Below are 14,068 nucleotides of genomic sequence, written 5' to 3'. Positions count from 1 at the left end.
TGTTATTCCATGTTACGGCAGCTCAGACAGGTGGCGAGTCTGGGAGAATGACACACGGGTGCGGTGGGGTGTGTGCGTCTCTCCTTGCTGCTGGGGCTACAGCAGCAAGCTCCAGGGAGCTGGAAGCGCAGAGCAGGGCTGATAAAGGACTCTCTCGGTTGCCGAAGCTCCATGCTTCTGTACTTCAGCCAGTGCTCGGTGGGGAGAGGCTGGCTTTGGGCTGCACGGTGCAGGGAGTGCCGTCTGACAGGCCACCATGATACGCCAGTGGCTCATGGGAACCGAGTGTCCATGCAGCTGACATGGCAGGGTGAGGAACAAGAGACTCCTGACGAAAGGGCACCACCACTCATGGGAAGTTTGCCCCAAACATCAAACTGAACTTGATCAGGTCTCCTGAGCTAACCACCAATTGACAGGAGACACAAAGGACAGAAAAGTAGGTTCAGCCACACCGTGAGGAAGTGGCCAGCCAAACCCAGACTGTGGCTCCTCCAGTGTCTCTTCCTCTCCTTCTCCTCCTCTCTCCGTACCTCTGTGTGTGCTCAGGGCGAGGCACCTACCCTCTGTGCCTTAGTGTCCCTACTGTTAGATGAGGGTAATGAGATCACCCACTTCATACACACACATGCATACAGCTATATACACACATATATTAATACACATTTATGCATACATATATGCGTATACATGTATGTATATTCATGTGTGTACGTATGTATGTTTGTGTCTAGAGAGAATAAATAATCTTTATGATAAAGATACTTTGAAGTCAAGCCAAATGATTGTAATTTGTGGTCCTTATTTGAATTCTAATTCAAACAAACTGTTAAAAAATGATTTATTAAAAAAATGATTTAGAATATGGAGGGAAATTAGAAATGTGAACACTGCCCAAATATTTGATGACATTAAGAAATTATTGTTATTCTTCAGGTGTGATCATAGTACTAGAATCATAGTACTAGATGGGTGAGGTAGAGTTGAAACAAGTTTGGGCAGGAGTTGATCATTTTTGAACCTGGAAGCTGGGTGATGGGTGAAAAACAGAAAAGTGAAAGTGTTGGTTGCTCAGTTGTGTCCGACTCTATGTGACCCCATGTAGCCAGCCAGGCTCCTCTATCCATGGGATTCTCCAGGCAAGAGTACTAGAGTGGGTAGCCATTCCCTCCTCCAGGGGATCTTCCTGAAGGGATCAAATCCCAGTCTCCTGCATTACAGGCAGATTCTTTACTGTCTGAGCAACCAGGGAAGCCCTGGGTCATGGGTACATTGAGTTAATTGTACTGTTCTTTCTATTTTTGCATGTATTTGAATTATTCCATAACATAAAGTAAAGAAACAATATGTTTACTTGCCTGAAGCAAGACTGGGTTTGGAAACCATTCAAGCAATATAAAAACTGAGTAAAACACAAAAGTTCTTCGTTTTTCCAACTTCTTTCCCTGTCCAGGTAATGACTGACTGAGAGTTTGATGTATATCCTTCTAGACTTTCTAACGTCTATATAAACAATCACATATATTTATACTGTCTTACACAAATGGGATTATGCTATGCACAGAGGTCTGTAGCCTGCTTTTTTCACTCAACAATATATCACGGCCCATTTTTCACGTTATACTCCATTTCTTTCTTTTTAACCACACAGCATTCCTTTGTATGGATATACCATAATTTATTCAACCAGTCCCTTTGGGTAAACTTTCAGGTTGGCTTGAGTCTCTTGCCATTACAAGTCGTGCATCACTGGACGTCCTCGCCTGTACTTCTTGGTGCATTCGTGTGAGGATCTACATCAAGTGCATTCCTAGAAGGAGAGTTGCTAGACTGGGACATGTGCTGCCAGAACGCCCTCCACAGAGTTGCTTCTCTGCCAGCAGGAATGACGTGACCTGTGTCCCTGCTCTGCCTTAGAAACATTATTGATTTTTTCCCCCTGATCATGTAGGCAACACTTGCATTTTGAAGGAATTTGGAAAAATGCAGAAAAATGAAAGAAGAAAGTAAAAATCACCATGTTTCCACGTTCCCTTCCAGTTGCTGTTTATTTAGGTTGTTTCCAAGTTTTTGCTGTTGGAAGCCATGCAGTGAATGTCACTGTGTATAAAACTTGATACACATTGTGCTCATATCCTTAAGAGAGATTCAGACAGCAGGAGTCATAGAGAAAAGCTTTTGGGTGATTTTGGGATTCTTATACTATACTTCCAAAACAAATACGAGGATGTGTGTGTGTATTTTGAGTCTCACGAGTGATGTTACGTCTTATCTAGTGTGGGGTGTCTCCTCTGAAGAGCTGTCTTTTTCTCTATTGCTTGTTTACAGGAAGAAGTTAGACTGTGCTCTTCTGCTTTTTCTCCTTTTGTCCAGAAATGCTCAATTAGGATTGTGGGTTAATTACTAATGTGATTACCAGCACAGACCCTGACCTCAGGTTACCTGGGCTCACATGCCAGCTACGCATTATGGGGTGCATCTTTAGAGCCCTGGTTTCTCCTCTACAAAATGGGGGTATCAGTATATCTATTATGAAACGATGTAATCCCCAGGAAGCGCTGGGTCTGAAAGTGGGGTGTGTGACGACAATGACACTGTCTACAAGAACATGAGGTTGGAGTTTGGAGCATAGGATATAGCTGAGAAGATGAGCCTTAAAAAGAGATGAACTCAGGGTTGAGAGGTGAGTGCCAATGAGGATATGGAAGGAGAAAATGAAGGAGTGCTCCCTGCGGACTTCCTGGCAGAGGGGGCAGTTGAACCGAACCTTGAAGGATGAACTCAGGAAAGCAGGCAAATGGGGCCAGGTAGGAGCATGAAGGACGGCGGGTAGGCATGGTGTGCTTCTCTTCCCCTCTTCAGCCTGTTGTGGCTCACGCTGGGCATCTATCACCCTAATGAGGGCCAAGGGGAGAGCTGGGTGGGGGCAGGAACTGCCACACAACAGGAATAAAAACGCTCGACCCTCTGTGGGATGAATTCAGTCTCACTGGGCACTTTTGTTTTGAATAATTAACTAATATAGCTGAGTAGATTTCATAACAAAGACAGGGAAGTATGGAAAAGTACTTTCCAGCAGGGAAAAAAATGAGATATTTTTTTTTCCAGTTCCATTAGCACCAGCAGGAATAAAGCTCATAAATGTTATACAACATCTCCATTCCTTAGAGGAACTTGAGGAGTGAGTGTGTAAAACATGAAGAGTGGGCAGTGAGAGAACCACATGACGGCTCTCCCACTCAGGCTGGATTGGGGTCCAGGATCAACAGTGCCATCCTGAGAAGTCTCCCAGCGGCTAAATATACCCGCGGCTCATCACGTGGCCCGGCGGCTGTCCTGGGACAGGGTGCGCAGGCAGGGGGCGGTGCGGGGACTCCGACGGGGGGAGTGGGGGAGGCTGCACCCAGGACAGCGTGGGCTTGCCTGTTCTAACAGTGCACGGAATGCTCAGCCAGGGCCAGGGCCTCCAGTGGGCAGAATGGGAAGGTTGACAAGATCATGAGCAGAAATCACAGATGCACAGCTGCTTTCTGGAGACACTGAGCGATACGGCGAAGGGTGAGGGTCTGTGAGTGAGGGCCCGAGAAGAGCTCTCAGGTTCTTCCGTAAATTATGACAGTTTAGGAAGTCAAAGTGCATTTTCAGATTTAGTGCAGTTTTGGAGCAGTGTGTTAATCTGTTGGGTCTGTAAAATAGGTTATGATAATGCCCACTGCACAGCAATAATATAATACAGAAGGGGATGTATGTTAGGTGCCGTCTGGTTGTCGAGTTCTATGCACTGAACTGTTCGCATGAATGGAGGCTCAGGACAGCAACCTTCTATTGAGCCTCCTGATTCCACGGCCTCTCCACGTGGTGTCTCAGTCTCCAGGTCTCTTCATATGTTCTCTCTGACAAGGAGACCTGGATTTCCTGAGAGCAGACTCAAGGGTCCAAAGAACCAGGTCTTCTTTTTACCTGGGCTTGGACGACCCAGAGGTCACTCCCGCAGGCCAAGCAGTCATAGGCCCTGCTGAGTCCTGGGAGGGGGGCCCTGCGCCTACGAGGTGGCAGAGCTGTTGGGGGTGGTTTGGAGATCACCTTTCACAAGTGCTTCTCAGTGGGGCTGACATTCAGGGACAAGGCATTGGGAGCACGGCTGTGGTTAAATACTCCTTCATAAATTACTGCTGCCCCTGCAATGCCCCTGCACCACCCCCTCCAAGCCTCCTCATGGTCCAGTGACTAAAGAGCAACATGTGGCAGAGTGGGGGCTTCTGAGACTTGTTCCAGTGCCTTCCATAGCTGGTGACTGTGGCTTAGCAGTGGTTAAATATTTTGAACATCACTCCAGGGACAGAGTCTCTCTAGTAAGTGCTCAATAAATGGGAACTTCTTTCATGACTGCTAATATTGTCTTGTATGTATTTTAAGAAGGGGACCCAGAGATTATGCCTTTGAGAATGAGAAGAAATGCTGGCCTTTTCCAGAAAGTCAGCATGATTGAGCTTCCCTTCTGGAAAAAGCCCTAGTTGTCAAATAAGAAAATCAGCACTTCCTACTGGGTTTTCCACTTGGTCAAGGAAATGAGGGCCTCACGCTGCACACTGAGCGAAGGCAGGGCGGCATCTATACAGAAGGGACGTCTGTCCCGGAGGCATCCCTCGGTTCCCCTCCCCAACAGCGTGCTCCAGGGTGAGACTCGTGGCCCAGACCTGGGCCTCGTCCCAGCCTCCCAGCCTGTTTCCTGAGCTTGCTGACAGAGCCGTCTGCACAGCGCGAGGGCTCACATTCCAGGCAATCTTGACTTCGAGGCCGTTCCTCCCGGCCCAATTTCAACAAACAGACAGACCACCACAATCCGGCTCTTGCCGTGGGGCTGGCACCCCAGCCCCTGGCGATGGGAAGCGCAGATCGCTCCTAGCCAGGGCGGCAGATGTGGGCCTTCTGAGCAGCCGCCCGCCTGCAGGGGTGCAGGCCTCGAGGTTAGTATCTGGGGGCCGAGCAGGGCCTCTCCTCCCCTGGCAGGGCTGAAGTCGCTCTGTCGGGGGAGCTCGTCGGAATGTCGAGTGTCGCGGTGCTCTCTGTGATTCCCATGGCCGCAGCCCAAAAGCAACCTCCAGGCAGATGGGAAAATCTCCTTTTTGTATGAACATGAAAAATTCTTTGAAGACTGCTCGTCTGTGTGTCCTGTTTGGAAAAGTAGGAGGCCTGAGAAAATGGAAACCACCCTCTCCATTAAGGTATGAAGTCTGGAGTAGAGAAAGATGGAATTTGGAACTTCCTTGGAAAGTTCACAAGAACTAAACCTGTTTAGAGAACATTTCCTGTGGAAAATGTCTAATGCCTGCAATATATTCCCAAAGGTCTCACTTTTTGAAGATTTTTATAAAGAAAATAGTCTCGTAGTTTGGGGAGGGTGATCATGTTTTTTTGTTTAATTCTTTTTATGGGGAGTGTATATAGTTTGTTTAATCTGTGTCCTCCCCCACCCCCGACCTCAAATGTGACAGACATTTCTGGCTGATCCCTGAGTTCCATCCCATTGACCTTAGATTTAGCCTCAGGATCCTTCTTAGCACAGTTCTCCATTTCCAGTCAGTAAACTGGAGTGGAAACCCTTTTGCTGTCTTTGGACTCCATGATCACACAGGGATCCTCTAGTGACAAACTGAAGCACACACCAGTGCCACACCGTTTACACAGCCTCATACCATATCATGCTCTGTGTCCCCATTTAACCACAAGAGAACTGATGAATGGGTCATGTCACCCAGGGCCTGCCAGACATGAGTGGGTCTGGGATGGGGACCTGGGGCCCTAACCTCGCTGGTCTGTGATCTTGTCACTTGAAGATGCTCTCTTTAGATCAGATTCTGTGCCTGCCGGCTAAAGTCGCCTCAGTCGTGTCCGACTCTTTGCAACTCTATGGACTGTAGCCCACCAGGCTCCTCTGTCCATGGGATTCTCCAGGCAAGAATACTGGAGTGGGTTGCCATCTTCTCCCCCAGGGGATTTTCCCAACAAAGGGATCGAACCCACGTCTCTTATGTCTCCTGCTTTGGCTGGTAGGTTCTTTACCACTAGAGCCACCTGGGAAGCCCTGGTTGTCTTGTAATTGTGCCAAAGACAATAAATTTGTTTTGGTTTCAGCTGTATTTTATTGGCTGTAATTTATTCTAAAATAAATTACTTGGCTTTAAGGTGTTGAAATAATTTATTATAAAATAATGATATTTTGCTGGTTTTAATTGTTTGGCTTTAACGATGGTTAGTGTATTACTCACAGTTGGTTGGCATCTTAGGTCCATGATGGAAGGATGTTTGTTGAGGGCTCCTGTCTCCCTTGTTTTCAACTCCTTGGCTCTGGCTTACACCCTACTTCAGAGTAAAACATCAGAACTAGTGTTCACAGGCAGGCTGTCCCCTCCCGGGCTCCGCCACTAGGGTGTCTATTCAGAAACTTGGCAAGAGGTTGGTTAGGATGCAGCTGAGAACCACAGAAGCTTTTGTTGTACACTAACTTTCTTCTGTGGGATTTAAAAAATTACAGAAATATTGGCACGCCGTCTTAGTAGCTTCAGGAATCAGAAGGAATTTGGGAAAAAAAGTTTATTTGTGTAATGCTTGTTCCTGGGGGTTCCCTAGATGTGGGCACATCTCCAGCCAACGATACGCATGGGTGGAGTGATAAATTGCATGTGTTTGAGTTTATGTAAATTAAATAAAAGTGCCGTTTTGTAGCTGTCTCTAGAAATGTCCCACAGTGAAATGGTGAGAGGGCGGCTGCTGCCACTGTACCCTCCAGCCTCATCCTTCTCTTCTGGTGGAGATTGTGGAGGAGGGTGAGGATCTTTGGAGAATGGACCCAGGCAGATCCAGGTTCAAATCCCACTCTTGCCAAGGAGCAAATATCGGGGTTGCCTGGGGAACACTGACCTCTCTGAGCCTCAGTTTTCAAGTCTGTGCAGTGGAATGGTGCCTTGGATTGATATGGTACAGATATGCCCAGCATAGGGTGGATTAAATCTCAGTAACACTGTTACTTGGAAAAGGGTGTTGGAGCCCAACTGGAAAGGAAGCATTAAGTGGGGAAGTACGTTTCCCTTCACATGTGATGACCCTCCTGGCGGCACTTTGAGTTGAGAAGGTATTAAAATTCACCTTGAGTTCTAGCTTCTGTTTCCACGAGAAACCAAATGCCGTGAATAGCAACCACCTATTCTGTTTCTCATTATTTCTTTCAAAGGAAAGTAGAAGTGATTCTTGTCCAAGGAGGACTGCTGTCTTCATCTGCTGTGCGTGCTTCAGGGCATAGTTGACTGCTGTCAGCTTTATAAATAACATTTACAAAATGGGTTTATTTTGGCTGAATTACCACTTGTTAAGAGCAACAGCTACGAAGTCCAAATACCTCAGGTTGCAGTTGTCAGCTGTGGTCCTCATGTCCTCAGGCTGAGCCTCAGTTTTCTTATCTGTAAAACAGGCATAAAGATACCTCCCTCAGAGGGTTGCCTTGAGTTAATAGAATTACATGCACACCCAGGGTACCTAGCGGGGTGACGAGTCAAAGCCGCTGTCAGACCACGTTAACTGTGAGCAACCCAGCGTTTCCACGAAGGGGAAAAAGGGAAGTAACATTTTGATAAAGTTTTAACAAAATATGTATGGAAACTTGGTTGAGTACCTCCTTGGGGAGCAAGTTCTTTTAAGCTTTGATTATCTGAGTGTAGAAATCCCCCCACAGGAGAAATTTCCAGCCTCTCTAACATTTGTGGACTGCAACTGAGGATGAGAAAGAGGAAGTGGTGTTTTGAATGGACCAATGAGAGCAATAACTAATGTCTGTCGAGCAGTTTATAGAAACACTTTATTACTTTGCTGAATGCTAACAATGACCATATGAGATGTGACTCCAGGGACCATACTCCTAGTGTCTCTGCTTTATTGCACTCTGCTTTTGTGGAAACACTGTTCAAACCATATTTGTTTTGACTTGGCTGAGGATGGAGGCAAGTTGCCTATGTACAGTTGCTGAGGTTGTGCACTGCGTGATCTAAGGCCCCCATTTGCATCACAGATATCATAGATATGGGGGCTTATTATGACACTTTTCATAATAAAACATGGTAATAAAGTGATTTGTTCCAACAAAAAGTATATTATGACTATTTTCTGACAGATTGAGAAAGGGGTACGTTTTTCTAATTCACACCAGAGTTCTGTATGGCCTAGTACTGGCACAGTTATTTGATGGGGTCACTGCCTGCTTCCTCTGGAGGAAGGGAATCATATCATAATGAGGGGAAACTAGGAGTCTTATTTTATCTCTATTTCTGGTAGCAAAATACTATAATCAAATATGACCTTGTTAGCAGGCGTCCACAAGAGGCAGGGAATATGGTGGTTAAGAATGGGGATCAGAGCCAATTGTGTGTCTTTGGACAATTTGCTTAACCTCTCGGTGCCTCAGTTTCCATACCTGTAAAACAGTGACAATGACACAACCTGTCTCGCAGGGCTGTGGCGAGTCTTAAATGAATTTATATATGTAAGCATGTAGGAAAAACCTAGCCTTGTGATAAGCGTTAGCTGATTTTATGAAAGTGGTTGACCGCCTTGCTCACAGAAGGGTGGTCTTGAGAATAGGAGCTGACCCTCATTTTCATAACTTGACTGTCATGTAGCTGCATCTGATCACTTGTAAGTTCCTGCATTTTCATGGAGGAGGTGGGTTTACAATTGGGACAACCTTCAGAAAGGAGATCAAGGTATTTTAGCTATGCCCCTGTTCAAAGGACTGATTCAGTACAACTCAGGCCCTGCCATCACCGCCTAACAGCATTGACTGCACATTTTTACCCTCTAGATCTTGCTGTAATTTTGTAGATGGAATTTCGTAAAGGGGTTTATATATTTTATCATGATCATTTAGTTTGCAGTATTTAAAAATAGATGTGTAAAAGATACACAGTACAGGCTATAAAACACCCTCAAATGGCATTAAAATGGGAATGAATCCATTCATTTGGGTTTCAGCTGAGTTTATCTTGTATTTCAACTTTTTTAATATCCAAAGAGCTGTAGAAATAGGTTATTGAGTAGGAAGTTGGCCAGGCCAGGGCTCTATACCATGTGGGCACTTGTGAATGCTGGCAAAGCCTTTGGAATTTGATCCTGATTGAAATGTAGTCATTTTCCACCTGCAAAAACAGTTTTCTCCATCAAACCTGGGGGTGGGGAGAGGATTTATTCACTCCCACCCTCTCCAGTGTCGATCTTTCACTTTACATTAGGCTCAAAGCCCTCTTATTGATGCTTATATGATAGAAACTTTGGAAAATATTCAGTATGTTTGTTTGTGTTTCTAAACTTAAAATGTTTGCCCTGGTTTTTCCCATCAGTCTGATGAAATGAGTCATGTGAAATTGAACTCAACCTCTCTGGGGTCTTGCAGAACCCCCAGGACCTAGTAGGTCCTAACAAACTCTGTGAAATGTGTAGATGAATATATTTTGGCTCCTGCATGAAGAGGATGGACTTCAAAGTGGCAGGTCATAGATATTTGGTAGAGAACTCAAGAATGGCAGGCATGAGCCAGGACCTAAAGTGGCAGACAGGAGACACGGACCTGGGCCAGCTGTGGCATCAAACCTGTGACTTCCCAGCTGCAGCTCAAGGCACAGGTCTTATAACTTCTCTGAGCCTCAGCTTTCTCATCTATAAAATGGGAACAATGATTCTATGTATATCTCTGGGGGTTTTCATGAGAGTTAAATGAGCAGATGCACAGGGAATGTGTCGGATTAAATGCAGATGGTCAGTGCTCATTGTGTGTTAATTGTTGGCGATAGGATGATGATAGTGATGATTTTGATGATGATGATGATGTATTTTTGTATTTTTATCTCAATTAAAAAATTCTAAAAATTCATAAAGCTATTCTATATTTTCTTCCAAATGTTTTAATATTTTGCTTTTCATCTTTAACTGTTTAGTGCCTCTGGAGTTTATTTTTATCTATGAGGTGAGGTAGGGATTTAACTTTTGTTACTTTGTAAAGGAGTTCATGTATTGCCACATCTTCAAGAAGTTCTTTAGTTCTTTTTTGTTGGTCAGAGTGAGGTTCAGAGTTTTAGAACTCTTTCAGTCCTCTGGGAGATGAACTTGGCAGCAAGGTGATTTAGAGTTTTATTTTATTGGTTTTAAGCTAAGGGGATCTTTTCACAGATATGTCACTATTCAAGTCTGCTGCTGCTGCTGCTGCTAAGTCACTTCAGTCGTGTCCGACTCTGTGCGACCCCATAGACGGCAGCCCACCAGGCTCCTCTGTCCATGGGATTTTCCAGGCAAGAGTACTGGAGTGGGTTGCCACTGCCTTCTCCCATTCAAGTCTACCACTAGATTATCCATCTACCCACCCATCTATCCATCCATCCATCCCAAACTGCTTGTGAGTTATCATGTTCCTTTGGTCTGAATATTCATATCCTTGTCTGATTTTGGAAAAACTTTAGGTTATTAGTTCATCTAAAAATGTTTCTCTCTCATTCTCTATTTTCTTCTTAAGGAATATTATTAAATACTTGTTGGAGCTTTTCATTCTGTCTTCCATGTCTCTTAATTTCTCTTCATGTTTTCTACCACTTAATTTCTGTATGTTGCATTCTGTGTGATCATTTAGCTCTATCTTCTAATTGATTTTCTTTTTCACTGGGTCTAATCTACGCAAATAGAACAAGGACAATCACATGTGGGACAGTGATATGATGTGTAAGTTGAAAACTTCAGTGCAAACAGGAGCTTGGAGCAAGACATTACTAGGAAGAAGAAGGATGTCATGCCCACTTCCCACAGTCCTGGAGTGATAGGTTGGACAATGGGTCCCTGCCACACATGTGATGGGAGCTGAGCCAGTGTCATTTGAGTTGGCATCTTGTCACCCTGGTATTTTCCAGAATTGTATGATGTTTGGCTTAATATTAATAACCTCATGTTTATTTTTCATTTATAGCTCTTCGGAATTTTCATGGGAAAATTTAAAAAATATTGGCTTAGAACATTTCTGTGTTTGAGTAGCAGGTTGTCCTTAGAGAGCATGTTGACAAAAGTACCTGCCTTGGATTTCAAACTGGAATATCAACTTCAGAGGTGTTTCAGGACCAAGGATTCCTATTCAATACCCATAAAACATGTGCCTCAGGACGAAGGTATAGGACTTCCTCTGGGCTATGCTGTGTGACTTGTGTGAGCAACTCTACTTCTCTGAGCCTCAGTTTCCTCATCTGTAGAATGGGGAGACTAATTGAACTTTGTCTGCCTTCTAGGAGTGTACCAACTGTCACATGATGTAATAGATATGAATGTGATTTTCAAACTGTAAAGATGCTTGTGAATGTTCAAGTGGGGAACTTCTCTCCATCCAACGCTTATGTTTGGTGCTGGCTTTTACTCCCCAGTGGTCAAGGGAAGGAAGTCTTGAGTGCCAGTGCCATTTGGAGCTCCTTTACGAGGTCTATGCATTGTCTAAGTTACAGGTTGCCTCTTATTATGCAACAGCTATGATGAGCCCTATTTCTTTCTGGACCCATCACTCATTGCATAGACAGGTCTATGTGATCATGTGCAGATCTCAAGGTAACATCATGTTAAGGGTGTGTGAGGGTGCCCTACAAGTTACAGGCTCTAATTCTCATTTCCACAATGAGTAGGAGTAATGATAACAGCTTCCATTTGCTGAGGACTGTTAACATACAAGTCACTTTACCCATGTTAAGTGCAAAATAGGTGCTATTATCCTTATTTTACAGGTGAGGGTCTTGTGTCTTGGTGTTGATGAGAAGGGACTTTCTCTAGGTTGTAAAGTTTGGAAGTATCAGAACTTGGAGTAAAATCCATGCTCTCTGACCCCAAAGTCCATGTTCCTTTTAGGACATGATGCTGGTTTAGATATGGCTTTTGTTTTTAGCCAGCGAACCAATCAACTAACCAACCAATTAGTGAACAACCACCACCCAACCAATAACAACCACTAGTAAATAGTCCATCAACTGACCACCCATCCACCCAAACAAAAAATTGTTTCAAAAAGATAATCTTATTTATTTATTGGACTGTGCTGGGTCTTATTTTTGGCACATGGGATCGGCATGTGGGATCTAGTTCCCTGACTAGGGATCAAATTCTGGCTCCCTGCATTGTGAGTTGGAGTCTTAGCCACTGGACCACCAGGGCTGTCCTCCAGCTAACCAGTTATTAGCAACCTTCACCTAACCAATAATAACCAACCAATAATGAGTCAACCAGTCACCAGCCGACCAGCAATGTGTTGCTTGCTATCAGTCATCTGGTCATCAGTGAGCTTTGGGGTGGAGAGAACGTACTGTCCCATCCTTAGGGAACTGCCCATCTGTGGGAAGGTAAGGACCACTGTCCAGCTCAGTATCTGCCCCCTCAGCTGGCCTGGAACTCCTGTAGGGTGAGGGTGATGCCTTGGTTGTACTGTATCCCTAGATCCCAGAATAGGAGCAGCATGTCATTGGCTGGGATGGAGGTGTTGATGGGGGCTCAGTAAATATCACACAATATCACACACAACGTGCATACAATTATGTGTGAGTGTGCACACATGCGCGCGCGCGCGCGCACACACACACACACACACACACACACACACACCATGGAACGACTCAGCACACTGTGGAATGAATGAAGGCACCTCTGTCAGAAGTAGCTCCAGGGGTCAGATCCATCACAAAAGGCTGTGTAAAGGAAAGGTCAGATCCTCCTCTGGTCTGGAGAGTCACCTCCTGGGTGTAGCAGAGCAAACACTCCCATGGAAGCTGCCTCCCGCTGAGCACTCACTGGGCTCTATTCTGGATGGGGAGCATGACGTGGTGGGAAAAGCCCTGGACTGGGGTCAGGGGTCCGAGCCCAGCTGAGCCGCTAACACCTTGGGTGGCCTTGGACCGCTGGTCTCAGCCCCCCTCCACCCCCACTCCCTCATTTTATGGACGAGGCCACCGAGGCCCCAAGACCTGAGTTCGCCCCTCTCCAAGGCCCCTTCTAGCTCTGGCATTTCCAGTCTTTTCTGGCTCCTCATTAACAGAATATTTTCATTTTCCAATCCGCATTCCAGCTTCCTCCCGTGAGCCTCGACCCCTCTAGCAGAGGAGCGGGCACCGTGTGAAATTCTCTGAATCACACACCGGGGACCCTTGCCCCATCTCCAGTAGAAGGGGCCAGAGGCTAATTGGCAGGCCTGGCCGCATCCTGTAGGAGCCCCGTAGACGTGCGCGCAGGCCGGGGAGCCCGGCGCTGCCGGGAAACGTATGCTCCTTCTCTCCGTATCTGTTACAGGCCCCGCGGTTCACTGTCTGCTCGGAAATTGGGTAAGTGTTTTCTTACCCAAACTTGAGTAACCGCCGTTGAAATGTATGGTTGGAAAGTCTTGGCTCTCAGAACAGACCACACAGTGACTCGCCCAGTGAAACTCAATGCCCTGGGCTTACTCGGTTTTACCTACGACACCGCTACAGGAAGAAATGGGTTTGGAGGGGATGAATGTCTTTCCATCCATTTCTGAAAGGTTTTATTAGTCGGAGGAAGGCAGAGGGTGTTGGTGCAGCTCTGCTTCTTAGCCTGGGCCTGGCCTCGAGCACAGGGGCAAGAAGAAGGCCTGGGAGGCAGGGAAGGAGCATCCCTGGGGCCTCTTGGCCTTGGGGGCTGGGCTGCCTGCTGCATGTGTCCAGTGGGAACTGGGGGCAGTGAGGGTTCCAGCGGGCCCACCGTGTCTTGTGCCACATTCTGGCAGGCTGCTCGGCACCCAGCGCGGGCCCCATTTTTAATCAGCCTCTTTCACCCACACAAGCCAAGAAAAAGCTGTAAAGTCAGAAGAACGCTGGCATCTGTTCCCTGCCTCAGAACAGAGCAGACATTGTCCCGGCCTTCCAGTCCTCTGCGGCCCTCATTCTTGTCGACCACACAACTGGTTCCAATCAGTTTCCAGAGGCTCTCTGTGGTGTTTTAGGATGTTTGCTTGTGCATTCTCGGGTCAGTGACCCTCCAACCTGAAAAGTCACCTTCC

At 46.1% G+C, this 14,068-nt stretch overlaps 1 protein-coding gene across 1 annotated transcript in view; it reads left to right on the top strand.

Moving 5' to 3' along the window:
* LOC104996592 (chromosome unknown open reading frame, human C16orf95) overlaps nucleotides 1-14,068 on the top strand; it is an 87,927-nt gene that overhangs the window by 65,738 nt on the left and 8,121 nt on the right. Inside the window, exon 7 of the mRNA XM_010850871.1 lies at nucleotides 13,261-13,373. Coding sequence (XP_010849173.1) covers nucleotides 13,261-13,373 — 113 coding nt within the window. The remainder of the gene's footprint in view (nucleotides 1-13,260; nucleotides 13,374-14,068) is intronic.

Source organism: Bison bison, unplaced genomic scaffold (genome assembly GCF_000754665.1).
Source record: "Bison bison bison isolate TAMUID 2011002044 unplaced genomic scaffold, Bison_UMD1.0 scf7180017864295, whole genome shotgun sequence".
Taxonomy (NCBI): Eukaryota; Metazoa; Chordata; class Mammalia; order Artiodactyla; family Bovidae; genus Bison; species Bison bison.
This window is presented reverse-complemented; position numbering and strand designations above follow the sequence as displayed.